Genomic DNA, 19,628 nt, shown 5'->3' on the forward strand with positions numbered 1-19,628 from the left:
CCTACAAACACCTGTCCACACAGACGGATACCTCCACTCTCCCTACAAGCACCTGTCTACACACAACACACAGACTGATACCTCCACTCCCCCTACAAACACCTGTCTACACACAACACACAGACTGATACCTCCGCTCTCCCTACAAACACCTGTCTACACACAACACACAGACTGATACCTCCGCTCCCCCTACAAGCACCTGTCTACACACAACACACAGACAGATACCTCCACTCCCCCTACAAGCATCTGTCTACACACAACACACAGACTGATACCTCCGCTCTCCCTACAAGCACCTGTCTACACAACACACAGACTGATACCTCCACTCCCCCTACAAACACCTGTCCACACAGACGGATACCTCCACTCTCCCTACAAGCACCTGTCTACACACAACACACAGACTGATACCTCCACTCCCCCTACAAACACCTGTCTACACACAACACACAGACTGATACCTCCACTCCCCCTACAAACACCTGTCTACACACAACACACAGACTGATACTTCCACTCTCCCTACAAGCACCTGTCTACACACAACACACAGACCAGTCTATTATAAGCATTTATTGCAGTAGATTTTCTCATGTAGATTACATAGTGGGGTATTTACAGTGAGTAGAAAAATAGCTGGGAATATACACAGGGATGATACAAGCAAATATAGAAGTACAGTCACTGAGCTAAGCTGTACAAGTAGATGTATAAACACTGTATCACATACACATGGATGATACAAGTGAATATAAACATATAGTCACAATACTAAGCTGTACAAGTAGATGGATAAACACTGTATCATATATATATATGTATGTATAGGATAAAACTCTGCAAGCCAATAACAGATAAAATAGGTAGTCTCACTCAATCTAGACCATATTCCTCAATATCAGAACTCTGACTTGCAGGGCATCTAACATGACCCAGTCATGTTAGGTCAAGGTCACCCGACACTGGTGGAGATCCGTGACCAAGTTGTGTTAAAGTTACCCTCACAAATAGTCCTATTCATTTACCCAAAACAACGTCCTGTCAGGTCACTGAGTGGTCAAGGTCATTTTGACACCGACCTGTCAGGTCATCGTAACCCAGTCTTGTTAAGTCCCCATGGCCATTTATTGTTAGGTCACCACGACCCAGCTGTTAGGTCACCCTGACCCAGGTCTAGGTTGAGTGTGACACACATACAACAGGTAACAGCAAGACGTGCGTATCACATGGCACATATGCAGCACACAGCTGGTGTAGAATCTACCACATCTACATCACTGAACCACACACAGACCGCAGGGGTAAAACCCACCTAGCTAAAAGCCGTCAATTACTAAATCAGACAAATCAAACGACACATGAAACAAGGATGTTATCCGACGTGGTTAAACTTTAGGTGAAGAAGTAACAACAGTATGGTGATATTGATTAAAGCTACAAGTCACACTGCGTTGAAGATGTTGCTAGACTTGTTCCTGGGCAGATGCTGCGGATGCTGCAGATGCTGCGGACACTGTTAGGCTGTGGTTGGTGGTTGCAGGGGTCACCAACGGGTCAAATCGGTAGATGACCCACAGTATGATCATTACACCTTGAAAATACATGCTAAACTCCGGCAAACCGAATTAAAATAGTTTGCAATTTGCCAACAATGGTACTGACAGTCCTGGTAAAGTAATACAGCTCAAGAATGTGGGAGTAGGGTTATACACAATTTCTGCAAATGCTGACACTCCAGCTATGGTGGTAGGGCTTCCCACATTGTACCTTGTAGGGGTCAGACCCAGGTCTGGGTGTGATGTATGTTTCTCAGATCAGGGGGTAAAGAGGAAATACAGAATCTCCCCGAGCGTCATGGTAGAAATATATTAACACGAGTAGACTAGGGCTGGGACGAGTCCGAATTTACTACCCCGATACCCGAGTTACCCGTCCCAGCCCTAGTAGACAAAAGCTGAACATCCAAGGGTTTCCAAGGAGATTCAACTTTCATGGATGAATGTTCATATATTTGGCATCATAACACAAGGATGAGATTCTATTTATCATCCAAAATCATTCTTCCAACTTTTTAAGTTTTTAACAAGGGTCTAGTGTGAAAATTACAGCTGTCCCAACTTTTTAAGTTTGTAATCAAGGGTCTAGAGCGTGAAAATTACAGCTGTCCCAACTTTTAAAGTTTGTAAACAAGGGTCTAGAGTGAAAATTACAGCTGTCCCAACTTTTTAAGTTTATAAACAAGGGTCTTGTGTGAACATTACAGCTGTCCCAACTTTTTAAGTTTGTAAACAAGGGTCTAGAGTGTGAAAATTACAGCTGTCCCAACTTTTTAAGTTTGTAAACAAGGGTCTAGAGTGTGAAAATTACAGCTGACAAGCTTCAGTGACAGCGAGATTAGAGAAGTAATTTGATGCTGTCACACCAGTCGGCAATTTCCTTGTAGGGATATCTCCTGAGGAGCAAAAGCTAGGGATGACAAGTGAAGCGTTCTGTGAGAACTATAAAACTTTAAAGTCCTAAAGACTCGTTACCATCACATCAGTGACTTCTAGGCATCTAAGACAGGTTACTCTGTAACACTGTGCGGAGATTACAGCAGGTCATACAAACAGATCCATCACATCACACATCAGGAGGTCGATTCAAAACAAACAACATTATTCCTTTTTTCAACATTTTAGCAAAAGTTGACAAAAATATTCAGAAATGCTGTGAAAACATTTTTTGTACCATAAAATTTGTAGGTTTTAGGGCATCATCTCATATCATCGCAATTTGTTGTAAATTTTACATCTTAAATGATCCAGGCAATATCCCTTTCTATTTTCTGAACATAATTGACAAAACTGTTTTCAAAATTTAACAAAAATAAGTCATAAATGCTGTTTTTTCTTTGCATTTTTTCAGGAATTCACCACATATCAACACAAACTATTTTGACACTGAATACACCCCCTCTCTAATTTTTATTAATAAAATAAAATTTAAAAAAAATATCAACAAAACATGAAAACTAGAAGCCGGGCTATCATGAACAATCTACTGGTGCTCTCCTTGAGGCTGAGAACATCAAGAACCTAACAGTCTGTGTTCTGTATCGACAGCAAGAGAACAGGAACAATATCAGAGGCCATGACCTCAACACCTGCACAGTCATAAAATTTGAAAATGTATCAACAATTGGAAAACTATAAAGATGACACTGTGACAACAGGACAGACAAGCTACCACAACATCAGCATGTAACAGCTGCTAGAAGAAAGCACAATTAAGGTATCCATGGCAACAATCATAGTCTTCAGTATTGAAGCAAAATCATAAAAAAAATTAAATTAGTCATTTGACATTCATTACAGGAAAGTGTAGCAAATGTAAAGGAACTATGAAACAGTACATTCAGTCAATGTCGTAGCAGTTTATACTATAAAAGTCCTACAATGAAAACAGTGTATTAAAGTCAATGTTGTAGCAATTAATACTTATATAAGTCCTACAATGAAAACAGTGTATTTAAGTCATTGTTGTAGCAGTTTAAACTATAAAAGTCCTACAATGAAAACAGTGTATTAAAGTCAATATTGTAGCAATTAATACTATAAAAGTCCTACAATGAAAACAGTGTATTAAAGTCTGTATTGTAGCAGTTTATACTATAAATGAAAACAGTGTATTTAAGTCAGTGTTGTAGCAGTTTATACTATAAAAGTCCTACAATGAAAACAGTGTACTAAAGTCAATATTGTAGCAATTAATACTATAAAAGTCCTAGAATGAAAACAGTGTATTTAAGTCAGTATTGTAGCAGTTTGTACTATAAAAGTCCTAGAATGAAAACAGTGTATCAAAGTCTGTATTGTAGCAGTTTATACTATAAAAGTCCTACAATGAAAACAGTGTACTAAAGTCAATATTGTAGCAATTAATACTATAAGAGTCCTACAATGAAAACAGTGCATTTAAGTCATTGTTGTAGCAGTTTAAACTATAAAAGTCCTACAATGAAAACAGTGTATTTAAGTCAATGTTGTAGCAATTAATACTATAAAAGTCCTACAATGAAAACAGTGTATTTAAGTCTGTATTGTGGTTTATACAATAAAAGTCCTACAATGAAAACAGTGTATTAAAATCAATGTTGTTACATTTAATAAACCTACTTTGTCCACTGACCAATCAACATGATATTGTAAACTGTGATCACACTGATATTTTCTACTCCTATATATGGTACAGTGTCACAACATGGGGATCCACTGTCAAGTGAATATCTAACAATACACTGCATACATAAACACACATGGTTGTCACACGCAATATCTGACCTGTCAAGATTCACAGCAACCCACAAGTTTCCTGGATTCAGTAGAACATGTTAGGTCACCCTGATCCAGTCCTGTTGGGTCACGCCGACCCAGTAATGCTAGGTCACCCTGATCCAGTCCTGTTGGGTCACACCAACCCAGTAATGCTAGGTCACCCTGATCCAGTCCTGTTGGGTCTCGCCGACCCAGTAATGCTAGGTCACCCTGATCCAGTCCTGTTGGGTCACACCAACCCAGTAATGCTAGGTCACCCTCATCCAGTCCTGTTGGGTCTCGCTGACCCAGTAATGCTAGGTCACCCTGATCCAGTCCTGTTGGGTCACGCCGACCCAGTAATGCTAGGTCACCCTGATCCAGTTCAGTTGGGTCACGTCGACCCAGTAATGCTAGGTCACCCTGATCCAGTCCTGTTGGGTCACGCCGACCCAGTAATGTTAGGTCACCCTGATCCAGTCCAGTTGGGTCACGCCGACCCAGTAATGTTAGGTCACCCTGAGCCAGTCCTGTTGTATTAGGTTACTGTGACCCAAAATATTCCAGACGCTAGTGCCAAAAAGTTTCCATGATTCAATGTTTGACATTTTGTATTCAATCATGATGCATCAAACTGCTGATGTGAAAGTTTCTGTATTTATCAAACTGGAACGAAGATCACAAAACGTAAATGATCATTTGTTGCCGTTAAATTTGATTGGCTGGTGTAGAAATTGAGGCTTCTGATTGGCTGAATTTTGATGCAGCACCAAATAACACAGGAAGCATGAGTGGAGGTTACACAGATCACAGATCACACGACACACGACAGTAAGACCAGACAGAGAAGGCACAGTGACCTCACCACCTGCATCAGCTACAACATCATGTACTGCTACAATGACAGGTGCAACTTACATTGTTACAGCTACTGTCCTACCAGCTCAACTACACCATGGAATGGATCAATGACAACACTGACACACCTTCAAGGTTCCTCAAACAAAGAGTTCTCAAGTCTATCAGAAAACATGTCCTGTCAGGTCACCATGACCCAGTCATGTTCGGTCACCCCAACCTAGGCCTGTCCGGTCACCATGACCCAGTCATGTTAGGTCACCCCAACCTTGTCCTGTCAGGTCACCATGACCCAGTCATGTTCGGTCACCCCAACCTAGTCTTGTCAGGTCACCTTGACCCAGTCATGTTCGGTCACCCCAACCTAGTCCTGTCAGGTCACCATGACCCAGTAATATTAGGTAACTGTGACCTAGTCTTGTCAGGTCACCATGACCCAGTCATGTTTGGTCACCCCAACCTAGTCCTGTCATGTCACCTTGACCGAGTCATGTTCGGTCACCCCAACCTAGTCCTGTCAGGTCACCAGGACCCAGTCCTGTCAGGTCACCTTGACCCAGTCATGTTCGGTCACCCCAACCTAGTCCTGTCAGGTCACCTTGACCCAGTCATGTTCGGTCACCCCAACCTAGTCTTGTCAGGTCACCATGACCCAGTCATGTTCGGTCACCCCAACCTAGTCTTGTCAGGTCACCATGACCCAGTCATGTTCGGTCACCCCAACCTAGTCCTGTCAGGTAAAACTCTAACAGAAAAACAGCAACTTTGGGCTGTTATGTACTACAATGATATGCTTATTACCTAGAAATCTCAGTAACACAATCTACACAACCTAATATAAACCTTTCATTCTCAAATAGAAATGGTCTTGTTTCTCTGTGGCATCAGTTCCATAAGTAGGCCTGTGGTAACACTGCTGTGCTGCAGGGGACGACATGGAGCAGGGTGCAGACACTGGGGAATACCGTATTCGACGCAATAAGCGCCCAGGGCTCTCTCAAAATAAGAAATAGGGGGCTCTTATTAGAATATCATTTTGGTGGAAAAAACAGAGTTGAAAGATAAAGTTTGTGGTTTATGCTGACAGACTGAAATGTTCATATGCAACAGATGTATTTTTCCAGAATTTAATTGCCCATAATTAAGAATGCATGTAACACACGAGTGCGTATTATACGCGAATAAATAAATTGATCAATCGGAAGAGGTGCTAATTGGGATTGTTCACAAGCCAATAAATTAGCAAATATTGCCGTGGGCGCTTAGAGCGAGGCGCTTATTACGTCGAATACGGTATGTGCATATATACAACAGCTTGGCAATATGGTGCGCAATACCACAGCAGGGTAATAAGGTGTAGATATACATGAGTATTGTAACAACCTGGTGTAGTGATTATTCACAGTCAGGGCCTGAGATACAGAAGCAGGTGCCCTGGCTGACTTCAGCTTATTCAGAATACATGATCAGGGCTTCAAGAAAACACATTTTGGCCCTTATGGGGTGTATTAATCTGAGCACTATTCAGCTACGCAATGACAGAGTGAAATCTCAATACCAGGAATCTTCATGATAAAGAATTACAGCACCTTGGTCCTACAGGCTGGGGGCTGGTCCTGTCTCCCGAGGACACTGGGTGATCCAAGTGATAAAGAGTGTATTATTACAGGCATATTATGACTTCTTCGCACACGGGCCCAAAACAAAAGTGATGTGCTTCCGACTGACCCTGACTTCAGACTTTCTGTGGTGACAACACAAATGAAGATATACAGGGACAACGGGCACATCTCGGGGAAAACGCCATCCGCGGCCCTGGGCAGACATGTGTGACGTCTGTTTTCACTGGGCAGATGTGTGACGTCTGCTACATTGGGCAGATGTGTGCGATGTCTGCTTGTGTGACATTTGCTGCCCTGGGCAGATGTGTGACGTCTGTTTTCACTGGGCAGATGTGTGTGACATCTGATTTCATTGGACAGATGTCTGACGTCTGCTTCATTGGACAGATGTGGTGACGTCTGCTTGTGTGACGTCTGCTGCCCTGATAGTGTCTGCTGCTTTGATGGTGTCTGCTGCTCTGATAGTGTCTTCTGCCTGAGCAAACTGTGTCCTACTCAATGAAAGCAATGTTGTTGTCCTCTGAATGGAGGATGACTTGGAGTGGCTAGAGGATAAACCTTCATTACATTGTCACATCCACCAAGTACACCACGTTGTTGCCACGGCAACCCACAGATATGAGAATCATTTTCCATCACTGTTGCTATGGTATCTATTTTCAATCAGGTTTTCAGTGACATTCTAAATTTGATATTATATATCAATTGCTAACACAGACAAAATGTTTCACATTTTAAAATTATGACTCTACAAGCAAAGGCACCAAAGAATTGAAAATAAAACATGTAAACTCACAAGGTATATGATGCAGTTGTATAAACACTTACTATGCATTATGACAACCGGTCATTCTGTAACCATGGTGACCTTTCCATTTGTAACCATGGCAACTCGTCAAACAAGAACCAAAGCAACCCATTAAATGGTAACCATGGTGACCAGAAAAAGTAGAAAGAGATCAAAGTTTGTTGACAGCATCTATCTGAGCCGTGGTAACTACAAGCTGTAGCTCGTCTACTGTCTACTGTCTACTTGTCTACTACATCGTTATAGAGATCGACACACTGGACTCCGTGTACAAATTCACAATCGTCAAACAGTAAAAATCATGATAAAATGAAGAGAAACAATATATCCACAATGTTGACACTGCATTGCCAGTTCATTGTCTTAGCACTCATAATGTTCCGACAAGGGGACATAACTCTGTAAATGTACATTATCTCCCTTCAATGGAGGCTGGGTGAAGGTTGCACAAACAAATATCTCCAGTATGTAGAAAACACGAGTTGCAAAATACCCGAGAAATGACTTAATTAGACTTCACATGGGCTTGGGCTCAAACGATGATTTTGTGAGAAACAGGAGGAATATTAACATTAAAAAGTCGGAATTTGCTAAATCCAAACTGCACAAACTGACCGTGTTTAGTGTTAAGGACACACAATGTCCAAAAAGGGCGTAGTGGGGTGGGGTGGGGGGGGGGACACACACAGTCCTTCAGTCACACACTGGAATTCATTGGTAAAGGGGCACAGCAATAGTTCATCAAACTGGTGTTAACATGGTAAAGACAATAGTTGATCAAACTTGTGTTAACATGATAAAGACTATAGTTGATCAAACTTGTGTTAACATGATAAAGACAAAAGTTGATGAAACTGGTGTTAACATGATAAAGACAAAAGTTGATCAAGCTTGTGTTAACATGATAAAGACAATAGCTGATCAAACTTGTGTTAACACAATAAAGACAATGGTTGATGAAAATTCTGTTTACATGATCAGAATAAAGTTGATCAAACTTCTGTTCACATGATCAGACTATAGTTGATCAAACTTGTGTTGACATTAAAAAGACAGTGGTAGATGAAATTTGTGTTGGCATGCTAAAGGCAATAGTTGATCAAAATGGTGTTAACATGAGAAAGACAATGGTTGATCAAATTTGTGTTAACAGAATCAAATAGCTGATGATCAAACTGGTGTTAACACAATATTGACAATGGTTGATCAAACTGGTTTTAACATAATCAGACAATAGCTGATGATCAAACTTGTGTCAACATAATCAGACAAAAGCTGATGATCAAACTTGTGTTGACACAATATTGACAATGGTTGATCAAACTGGTTTTAACATAATCAGACAATAGCTGATGATCAAACTTGTGTCGACAATCAGACAAAAGCTGATGATCAAACTTGTGTTGACATGATCAGACAATATGTGAGACACAATAAACATAGTGGTCAAACATTACTGGCGTCAGAATCACAATGACAAGCTGTTCAAGTTTTCTGTATAATAATTCCAGTGTGCTCATCACATATCTGCATCAATCATCCCTAGACTTCACATCAGCAGGATTCTACTGACAAGTCAACATATACACCTTGAAAAAAGTCAAGCACCACCCCTTCTCAAGAGTTTACACAAATAAACTGCCATGACATTATACTGGCTAGCAAAGCAATGTTTGTTTCCAAAAAGGGAAACTAATTTAGGCCACTCCCACTAGCAGGCTACTGTTTCCTGATTGGTTGAAAATAGAATGGGTGGGGCTTGTGGTGTGCGCTTAGATTTACACTTCACACATCAGTTTTTATGTTCATTCAAGGCAAAAAATATGGAAATAAATTCTTAAATATCCCAAACTTCCCTGTATCTTTAGGAAAAAATTGCACGACACTGTTCATCATTTTGTCACTTAAGTACTGAGTAAACACATTTACCGTATTCGACGTAATAAGCGCCCAGGGCGCTCTCAAAATTAGAAATAGGGGTCTCTTATTAGAATGTTATTTTGGTGAAAAAAACAGAGTTGAAAGATAAATTTTGTGGTTTATGCTCACAGCCTGAAATGTTTATGTACGACAGATATATTTTTCCAGAATTAAATTCCCCATAATTAAGGGTGCATATAACACTCGAGTGCGTATCATATGCGAATAAATAAGTCTTGTGTACATTGTTCAATCAGAAGGGGTGCAATTGGGATTTTCATTAGCCAATATCTGAGGAATTGTCGCCATGGGCGCTTATTAGAGCGGGGCGCTTATTACGTCGAATACGGTATAGATAACAGATTTTGTTTCCCCTACTAATATATGAGTACCGTAGTCACCGTAATAAGGGTCCTGGACAAATATAAAATTGATAAAGGAAGGAGATCATAAACAATCTACACAAGTGAAAGTTTTTTTCAGAGATTGTGAAGTGTATAAAATTTAGTTCAAGTGTAGATGCAACTGAAACACCTTCGCTGATATTTACAAGACTACATATACCCTTCTGTGCTGCTTTTTTCCTGTAAAACAATCTTTCCCAGCCACAAGAACATGTAGATGTCAGGAAAATTTTCATTTGGGCAGGGGCATTAATTGGAGCAGGGCTGTTAATATGGCGAATATCGAAATCACATTGTAAACAAAAACACACTCGTTGTCGGATAACTAACACAGGGTGACATGGCTGTAGATTTTACATTAGTCTGTCACTATAGCTACTTGTCTGAAGCATGAATCTTGTTGAATTTCTCTCAGGCTTTGCTAATAAAAGTCCATACATCTACTGAAAATCTGTCCCAGCATAGGGTCGTCCATTGAGTAGAGCAGATAAGGAAATTGAAATGACGCAAGTACTCCTTCAACTCTCAGTCTCCTGTCACATTATACAACTCAAGTCCTCAGTTGTCACTTTTACTTCCCTTTCATTTTCATGGACACTGGTTGGATGCAGAGAAAATATGTCTTCCCCTCTCCTGCACAGGCTATCATCCTCATCTTCATCTTGAGAGGGGCTTCACATGCTGCTGGGCCACTGATGCAAGAAACACTCATGGCTGCTGTCTTGCTGTGCCGACTGCAGAATCGGCAAACTTCTGTCTTCAGGTTAGGGGTAGGGGTAGGGGTAGGGTAGGGTAGGGTAGGGTAGGGTAGGGTAGGGTAGGGTAGGGTAGGGGTAGAGGTAGGGTAGGGTAGGGTAGGGTAGGGTAGGGGTAGAGGTAGGGTAGGGTAGGGTAGGTAGGGTAGGGTAGAGGTAGGGTTGGGTAGGGTAGGGTAGGGTAGGGTAGGGTAGGGGTAGAGGTAGGGTAGGGTAGGGTAGGGTAGAGGTAGGGTAGGGTAGGGTAGGGTAGAGGTAGGGTAGGGTAGGGTAGGGTAGGGTAGGGTAGGGTAGGGTAGGGTAGGGTAGGGTAGGGGTAGGGGTAGGGGTAGGGTAGGGTAGGGTAGGGTTAGGTGTAGGGTTGGGTTAGGTTTAGGGTAAGGGTTAGGGTTGGGTTAGGTTAGGTTTAGGGTAAGGGTTAGGGTTGGGTTAGGTTAGGGTTAGGATTAGGGTTAGGGTTAGGGTTGGGTTAGGTTAGGGTTGGGTTAGGTTTAGGGTAAGGGTTAGGGTTGGGTTAGGTTAGGGTTAGGATTAGGGTTAGGGTTAGGGTTAGGATTAGGGTTAGGGTTAGGGTTATGGTTAGGGTAAGGTTTAGGGTTAGTACACAGCTTGGGTTAGGCTTGACACGTGTTCTGTCTCCTGTGAGGTTGTGCTGCTGTAGATGTGTTACTGCATTCCCTGGACTAGTCGGCTTTGAGTGGACAACTGAAATGTGAGTTGGATATGCTCCACCTCCTTCAAGTGTCTCCTGCATCACTGAATAACTTCTGGGTAATAGTGCATCTTCCTCATCACAGAATACAAGACAGGGGCAGCTCCAAGTCCTCCGTGACACATCACCCCACGTCCTCCGTGACACATCACCCCACGTCCTCCGTGAAACATCGCCCACGTCCTCCTTGACACATCGCCCCACGTCCTCCGTGACACATCGCCCCACGTCCTCCGTGAAACATCGCCCCAGTCCTCCATGACACATCACCCCACGTCCTCCGTGACACATCGCCCCACGTCCTCCGTGACACATCACCCCACGTCCTCCGTGACACATCACCCCACGTCCTCCGTGACACATCACCCCACGTCCTCCGTGACACATCACCCCAAGTCCTACATGACACATCACCCCACGTCCTCCATGACACATCACCCCACGTCCTCCGTGACACATCGCCCCACGTCCTCCGTGACACATCACCCCACATTCTGTGAAGCATTGTCCAGCTGTGTTCTCACCATGTATTTCCTTCACTACAGATCTAGGAACTTCACTCATTCAACATCCCCCCGCCCACAACATTATTATCACACAGTGTCCTATGTTATACACATTCACACTAGAGTCTCGTATTGCACCTTGTCACAGTGCTACATAGAAGGATATAACTCTTGTATCACCCCCATAGTCAAATATGTTTCCCTATTCGCTTCAGTTCTTTACAGATCTCCTCAAACTTTGGCCTCCGCTCTGGATGGTACTCCCAGCACCGCAGCATCAGCGTGTACACCTCAGACGGCGTACCCACCGGCGCCGGCATTCGGTAACCTGCAACAAAAACACATGCTCAGCCAACATGTTCACATGGGAGTAGCATGGGCTAGTGGTGGGTGAATGGTGGATGAGTGGTGGGAGAGTGGTGGGAGAGTGGTGGTCCTGTGTTAGTGTGATGGGTGCAGCATGGGCTAGTGGTGGATGAGTGGTGGGAGAGTGGTGGGAGAGTGGTGGTCCTGTGTTCGTGTGATGGGTGCAGCATGGGTTAGTGGTGGGTGAATGGTGGATGAGTGGTGGGAGAGTGGTGGTCCTGTGTTCGTGTGATGGGTGCAGCATGGGTTAGTGGTGGGTGAGTGATGGGCTAGTGGTGGGTGAGTGGTGGCAGAGTAGTTGGAGAGTGATAGGCTAGTGGTGGGAGCGTGATGGGTTAGTGTTGGGAGAGTGTTGGGTTAGTGGTGGGAGAAAGATGGGTTAGTGGTGGGAGAGTGGTTGGAGAGTGATGGGCTAGTGGTGGATGAGTGGTTGGAGAGTGATAGGCTAGTGGTGGGAGAGTGATGGGTTAGTGGTGGGAGAAAGATGGGCTAGTGGTGGGTGAGTGGTTGGAGAGTGATAGGCTAGTGGTGGGAGAGTGTTGGGTTAGTGGTGGGAGAAAGATGGGCTAGTGGTGGGTGAGTGGTTGGAGAGTGATAGGCTAGCGATGGGAGGGTGATGGGTTAGTGGTGGGAGAGTGATGGGTTAGTGGTGGGAGAGTGATGGGTTAGTGGTGGGAGAATGATGGGTTAGTGGTGGGAGAAAGATGGGCTAGTGGTGGGTGAGTGGTTGGAGAGTGATAGGCTAGCGATGGGAGGGTGATGGGTTAGTGGTGGGAGAGTGATGGGTTAGTGGTGGGAGAGTGATGGGTTAGTGGTGGGAGAATGATGGGTTAGTGGTGGGTGAGTGGTAGGTGAGTGGTGGGTTAGTCTCATCTAAACATGATATTATGGTCGACATACTCACCATCCTCGATCTTCTCTCGTGACTGACCATTGGTCCAGCCTGGGTAGGGCGTGGTTCCCCCGGAGAAGATCTCCCACATCAGGATCCCGTAGCTCCACACATCACAGATTGTTGTGTATTTACCTGAAGACAGACGCCACACATCACAGATTGTTGTGTATTTACCTGAAGACAGACGCCACACATCACAGATTGTTGTGTATTTACCTGAAGACAGACGCCACACATCACAGATTGTTGTGTATTTACCTGAAGACAGACGCCACACATCACAGATTGTTGTGTATTTACCTGAAGACAGACGCCACACATGAGGACAGTGACAACAATGGACAGACTTGATTTGCCACCATCGAGAGTGAGTGGCATCCAGATACTAGTATCTGCTCAATTGTGGTCATATTTGTTCCCCGACCAGTGTATGGCAATATGAGAGCCTGCTGCCTGTTATGGGTTTGTGGCTGCTGTGACTTAAACACTGTGATGCCAGATGCACTAAACACTGTGATGCCAGATGCACTAAACACTGTGATGCCAGATGCACTAAACACTGTGATGCCAGATGCACTAAACACTGTGATGCAAGGTGCACTAAACACTGTGATGCAAGGTGCACTAGATACTGTGACGCTAAGTGCACTAAACACTGTGATGCCAGATGCACTAGACACTGTGATGCTAGGTGCACTAGACACTGTGATGCATGGTGCACTAGATACTGTGACGCTAAGTGCACTAGACACTGTGATGCTAGGTGCACTAAACACTGTGATGCAAGGTGCAATAAACACTGTGATGCAAGGTGCACTAAACACTGTGATGCAAGGTGCACTAAACACTGTGATGCAAGGTGCACTAAACACTGTGATGCTAGGTGCACTAGACACTGTGATGCTAGGTGCACTAGACACTGTGATGCTAGGTGCACTAGACACTGTGATGCATGGTGCACTAGATACTGTGACGCTAAGTGCACTAGACACTGTGATGCTAGGTGCACTAAACACTGTGATGCAAGGTGCACTAGATACTGTGACGCTAAGTGCACTAGACACTGTGATGCAAGGTGCACTAGACACTGTGATGCAAGGTGCACTAGACACTGTGACGCTAGGTGCACTAGACACTGTGATGCTATGTGCACTTGACACTCTGATGCTAGGTGCACTAGACACTGTGATGCTAGGTGCACTAGACACTGTGATGCATGGTGCACTAGATACTGTGACGCTAAGTGCACTAGACACTGTGATGCTAGGTGCACTAGACACTGTGATGCTAGGTGCACTAGACACTGTGATGCAAGGTGCACTAGATACTGTGATGCTAGGTGCACTAGACACTGTGATGCTAGGTGCACTAGACACTGTGATGCTAGGTGCACTAAACACTGTGATGCAAGGTGCACTAAACACTGTGATGCTAGGTGCACTAGACACTGTGATGCTAGGTGCACTAGACACTGTGATGCTAGGTGCACTAGACACTGTGATGCCAGGTGCACTAAACACTTTGATGCTAGGTGCACTAAACACTGTGATGCAAGGTGCACTATACACTGTGATGCAAGGTGCACTAGACACTGTGATGCTAGGTGCACTAGACACTGTGATGCTAGGTGCACTAGACACTGTGATGCTAGGTGCACTAGACACTGTGATGCTAGGTGCACTAGACACTGTGATGCTAGGTGCACTAGACACTGTGATGCCAGGTGCACTAAACACTTTGATGCTAGGTGCACTAAACACTGTGATGCTAGGTGCACTAGACACTGTGATGCAAGGTGCACTAGACACTGTGATGCTAGGTGCACTAGACACTGTGATGCCAGGTGCACTAAACACTGTGATGCTAGGTGCACTAGACACTGTGATGCTAGGTGCACTAGACACTGTGATGCTAGGTGCACTAAACACTGTGATTCTAGGTGCACAAAACACTGTGATTCTAGGTGCACTAAACACTGTGATGCTAGGTGCACTAGACACTGTGATGCTAGGTGCACTAGACACTGTGATGCTAGGTGCACTAAACACTGATGCTAGGTGCACTAAACACTGTGATGCCAGGTGCACTAGACACTGTGATGCTAGGTGCACTAGACACTGTGATGCCAGGTGCACTAAACACTGATGCTAGGTGCACTGGACACTGATGCTAGGTGCACTAAACACTGTGATGCTAGGTGCACTAAACACTGATGCTAGGTGCACTAAACACTGTGATGCTAGGTGCACTAGGATTGTTTGTTTGTTGTTTAACGCCACACTCAGCAAAATTCCAGCTACACGATATTCCAGCTATATGACGGCGGTCTGTAAATAATCGAGTCTGTAGAAGACAATCCAGTGATTGGCATCATGAGCATCGATCTACACAATTGGGATACGATGACATGTATCAACCAAGTCAGGGAGCCTGACCACCCGATCCCATGAGTCGGTTCTTACGACAAGCATAGTCGCCTTTTCCGTAAAGCCCTGGCTGCTGACGACCTATTCTACCCTGGATCTTCACGGGTTAGGAGGCTGCAGGTAAGAGAGATCCATAGTGAAGCAGCTCCATCAGGGAAGGACCGAGCACCGGATGACTTGAGTTTGTATTTTGGTACAGACACAGATCACAGATTTCTGGTAGGTACAGGAGAAACAGGAATTCCCAAAGGATCAACTTGTTTCATGTAGAACTCACCAAGCTGTTTCCATGGTGATATTGTGTGTACATCTCATTTTAGATGAGTATAACACATGTAAAAAAGAGCTTCAATCTTTCCTTAGCTTTATAATTGTGAAACCATCTTGTTGGGGAGATGTATAAATGTGAAACCATCTTGTTGGGGACAGATATAAAAGCGAAACCATTTTGACGGGGAGATCTATAATAAAAGTGAAACCATTTTGTTGGGGGATGCATCAACGTAAAACAATTTTGGGGGGAAATCTATTAATAAATGTGAAACCCTTTTGAGGGCGAGATCTATAATAAATGTGAAACCATTTTGAGGGGAGATTTATTATAAATGTGAAACCATTTTGAGCAGATATTTTATAAATGTGAAACCATTTTGAGAGGAGATATTTTATAAATGTGAAACCATTTTGAGGTGAGATCTATTATAAATGTGAAACCATTTTGAGGGGAGATTTATTATAAACATGAAACCATTTTGAGAGGAGATATTTTATAAATGTGAAACCATTTTGAGGTGAGATCTATTATAAATGTGAAACCATGTATCAATGTGGAGGCGGCGTACTGACCGTAGTTGAGTGCCTCTGGAGCCGTCCACTTGATGGGGATCTGCTTCATGCCCTCGGACACTGTGTACTCCTCTTCCTCCCGAGACATCCCGAAGTCGGAGATCTTCACGATGTTGTTGTCACCCACCAGGCAGTTCCGGGCCGCCAGATCCCTGAGGGGAGAACACACAGACTTGTAACAGCCATTGACATGACACAGACTTGTAACAGCCACTGACATGACACAGACTTGTAACGGCCATTGACATCACACAGACTTGTAACAGCCATTGACATGACAGACTTGTAACAGCCATTGACATGACACAGACTTGTAACGGCCATAAACATCACACAGACTTGTAACAGCCATTGACATGACAGACTTGTAACAGCCATTGACATGACACAGACTTGTAACGGCCATAAACATCACACAGACTTGTAACAGCCATTGACATGACAGACTTGTAACAGCCATTGACATGACACAGACTTGTAATGGCCATAAACATCACACAGACTTGTAACAGCCATTGACATGACAGACTTGTAACAGCCATTGACATGACACAGACTTGTAACGGCCATAAACATCACACAGACTTGTAACAGCCATTGACATGACACAGACTTGTAACAGCCATTGACATGACACAGACTTGTAACAGCCATTGACATGACACAGACTTGTAACAGCCATTGACATGACACAGACTTGTAACAGCCATTGACATGACACAGACTTGTAACAGCCATTGACATGACACAGACTTGTAACGTCCATTGACATGACACAGACTTGTAACAGCCATTGACATGACACAGACTTGTAACAGCCATTGACATGACACAGACTTGTAACAGCCATTGACATGACACAGACTTGTAACAGCCATTGACATGACACAGACTTGTAACGGCCATTGACATCACACAGACTTGTAACAGCCATTGACATGACAGACTTGTAACAGCCATTGACATGACAGACTTGTAACAGCCATTGACATGACAGACTTGTAACAGCCATTGACATGACACAGACTTGTAACAGCCATTGACATGACACAGACTTGTAACGGCCATTGACATCACACAGACTTGTAACAGCCATTGACATGACAGACTTGTAACAGCCATTGACATGACACAGACTTGTAACGGCCATAAACATCACACAGACTTGTAACAGCCATTGACATGACAGACTTGTAACAGCCATTGACATGACACAGACTTGTAACAGCCATTGACATGACACAGACTTGTAACAGCCATTGACATGACACAGACTTGTAACAGCCATTGACATGACACAGACTTGTAACGGCCATTGACATCACACAGACTTGTAACAGCCATTGACATGACACAGACTTGTAACAGCCATTGACATGACACAGACTTGTAACAGCCATTGACATGACCGACTTGTAACAGCCATTGACATGACAGACTTGTAACAGCCATTGACATGACACAGACTTGTAACAGCCATTGACATGACACAGACTTGTAACAGCCATTGACATGACACAGACTTTCCCCTGATCACTTTACATGGGGTGCTGATCTGTGAGCTGCTTGAGTCTAGACACTAACCTGTGTATACACCCGCGGGCCTCTAGGTAGGCCATGCCGCTGGCAGAGTCCAGGCACATCCTCGTCAGCTGCCCTTTGTTCTGCGACTTGCCCTGCTTCCGTAGGAACCCCAGCAGAGCCCCACCTGCAACACACAACATGGAGGCTTTACAGGGAAGTTTGGGTGGGGGGTGGGGGGGAGGGGGAGAAGGAAGGGAAAGAGAGGTTACTGGGTTGGCAGGTTTGAGGAAGGGATAGAAAGTTTACTGGGGAGGTTGGGGGGTGAGGAAGGGAGTGTGAGAGAGAGAAAGGGAAGGAAGGAGAAAAGGGAAGAAAGGAGAGAAGGGAGGAAAGGAGAGAAGGGAGGAAAGGAGAGAAGGGAAGAAAGGAGAGAAGGGAAGAAAGGAGAGAAGGGAAGAAAGGAGAAAAGGAGAAGAAGAGAAGGGAAGTAGGGAGAGAAGGGAAGAAAGGAGAAAAGGAGAGAAGGGAAGAAAGGAGAGAAGGGAAGAAAGGAGAGAAGGGAAGAAAGGAGAGAAGGGAGGAAAGGAGGAAAGGGAAGAAAGGAGAGAAGGGAAGAAAGGAGAGTAGGGAAGAAAGGAGAGAAGGGAAGAAAGGAGAGAAGGAGAAGGAAGAAAGGAGAGAAGGGAAGAAAGGAGAGAAGGGAGGAAAGGAAAAGAAGAGTAGGGAAGAAAGGAGAGAAAAGAAGAAAGGAGAGAAGGGAAGAAAGGAGAGAAAGGAAGAAAGGAGAGAAGGGAAGAAAGGAGAGAAGGGAAGAAAGGAGAGAAAGGAAGAAAGGAGAGAAGGGAAGAAAGGAGAAAAGGAGAAGAAGAGAGAAAAGGAGAAGAAGAGAAGGGAAGAAAGGAGAGAAGGGAAGAAAGGAGAGAAAGGAGAAGAAGAGAAGGGAGGAAAGAAGAGAAGGGAAGAAAGGAGAGAAAGGAGAAAAAGAGAAGGGAAGAAAGGAGAAGAGTAGGGAAGAAAGGAGAGAAGGGAAGAAAGGAGAAAAGGAGAAGAAGAGAGAAAAGGAGAAGAAGAGAAGGGAAGAAAGGAGAGAAGGGAAGAAAGGAGAGAAAGGAGAAGAAGAGAAGGGAAGAAAGGAGAGAAGGGAAGAAAGGAGAGAAGGGAAGAAAGGAGAAGAAGAGAAGGGAAGAAAGGAGAGAAGGGAAGAAAGGAGAGTAGGGAAGAAAGGAGAGAAGGAGAAGAAGAGAAGAGAAGAAAGGAAAATGTTAGGGCTTTTCACATTGTACCCATGTTGGGAATAGAACCTGTCACAAATGAGCAAACACCCACCACCCCGACTGTCAGACAACGACAGTCATGCGGTTCATCACTCACCTGCCACAAACTCCATGACGATCATGACCGGCTGGCGCTGGGCTGCGATGCCAATGAAGCAGACGATGTTGGGGTGGTCGTACTGCTTCAGTATTCTCCCCTCCTGCAGGAACTTCTTCCTCTGCTCCTCTGACAGCGTGTCCTTGCACGTCTTCACCGCCACGATCAGGTTCTTGGGCGTGTACAAGCCCTTGTATACCTCACCGAAGTTGCCCTGCACATACACCAGAGTTTAACAACACTGAGCAGTATCTCAGTTATAGTATGGTATGTCAGGGAGTTAGTTTAACAACACTGAGCAGTATGTCAGT

At 44.2% G+C, this 19,628-nt stretch overlaps 2 protein-coding genes across 3 annotated transcripts in view; one reads left to right on the forward strand and one right to left on the reverse strand.

The window, feature by feature from the left end:
- The first annotated feature begins 4,378 nt into the window (after nucleotides 1-4,378).
- On the forward strand, nucleotides 4,379-7,263 carry LOC139477248 (G protein-regulated inducer of neurite outgrowth 1-like). The gene is made up of 3 exons (XM_071259800.1): nucleotides 4,379-4,567; nucleotides 5,233-5,899; nucleotides 7,172-7,263. The coding sequence occupies exons 1-3, from the start codon at nucleotides 4,379-4,381 to the stop codon at nucleotides 7,261-7,263; spliced, it is 948 nt and encodes a 315-aa protein (XP_071115901.1).
- A 4,634-nt stretch (nucleotides 7,264-11,897) lies between these two features.
- Nucleotides 11,898-19,628, reverse strand: part of LOC139477187 (tyrosine-protein kinase Fer-like) — a 50,872-nt gene continuing 43,141 nt past the window's right edge. For both annotated transcript variants that reach the window (XM_071259746.1, XM_071259747.1), the window contains 5 exons: nucleotides 19,318-19,531; nucleotides 18,007-18,130; nucleotides 16,423-16,574; nucleotides 13,160-13,282; nucleotides 11,898-12,217 (listed from right to left, as the gene is read on the reverse strand). In XM_071259746.1, the coding sequence (XP_071115847.1) occupies nucleotides 12,078-12,217; nucleotides 13,160-13,282; nucleotides 16,423-16,574; nucleotides 18,007-18,130; nucleotides 19,318-19,531 (753 nt within the window). In that variant the 3' untranslated portion in view covers nucleotides 11,898-12,077. The remainder of the gene's footprint in view (nucleotides 12,218-13,159; nucleotides 13,283-16,422; nucleotides 16,575-18,006; nucleotides 18,131-19,317; nucleotides 19,532-19,628) is intronic.

Source organism: Haliotis cracherodii, unplaced genomic scaffold (assembly GCF_022045235.1).
Source record: "Haliotis cracherodii isolate W230 unplaced genomic scaffold, xgHalCrac1.p SCAF_32, whole genome shotgun sequence".
Lineage (NCBI taxonomy): Eukaryota > Metazoa > Mollusca > Gastropoda > Lepetellida > Haliotidae > Haliotis > Haliotis cracherodii.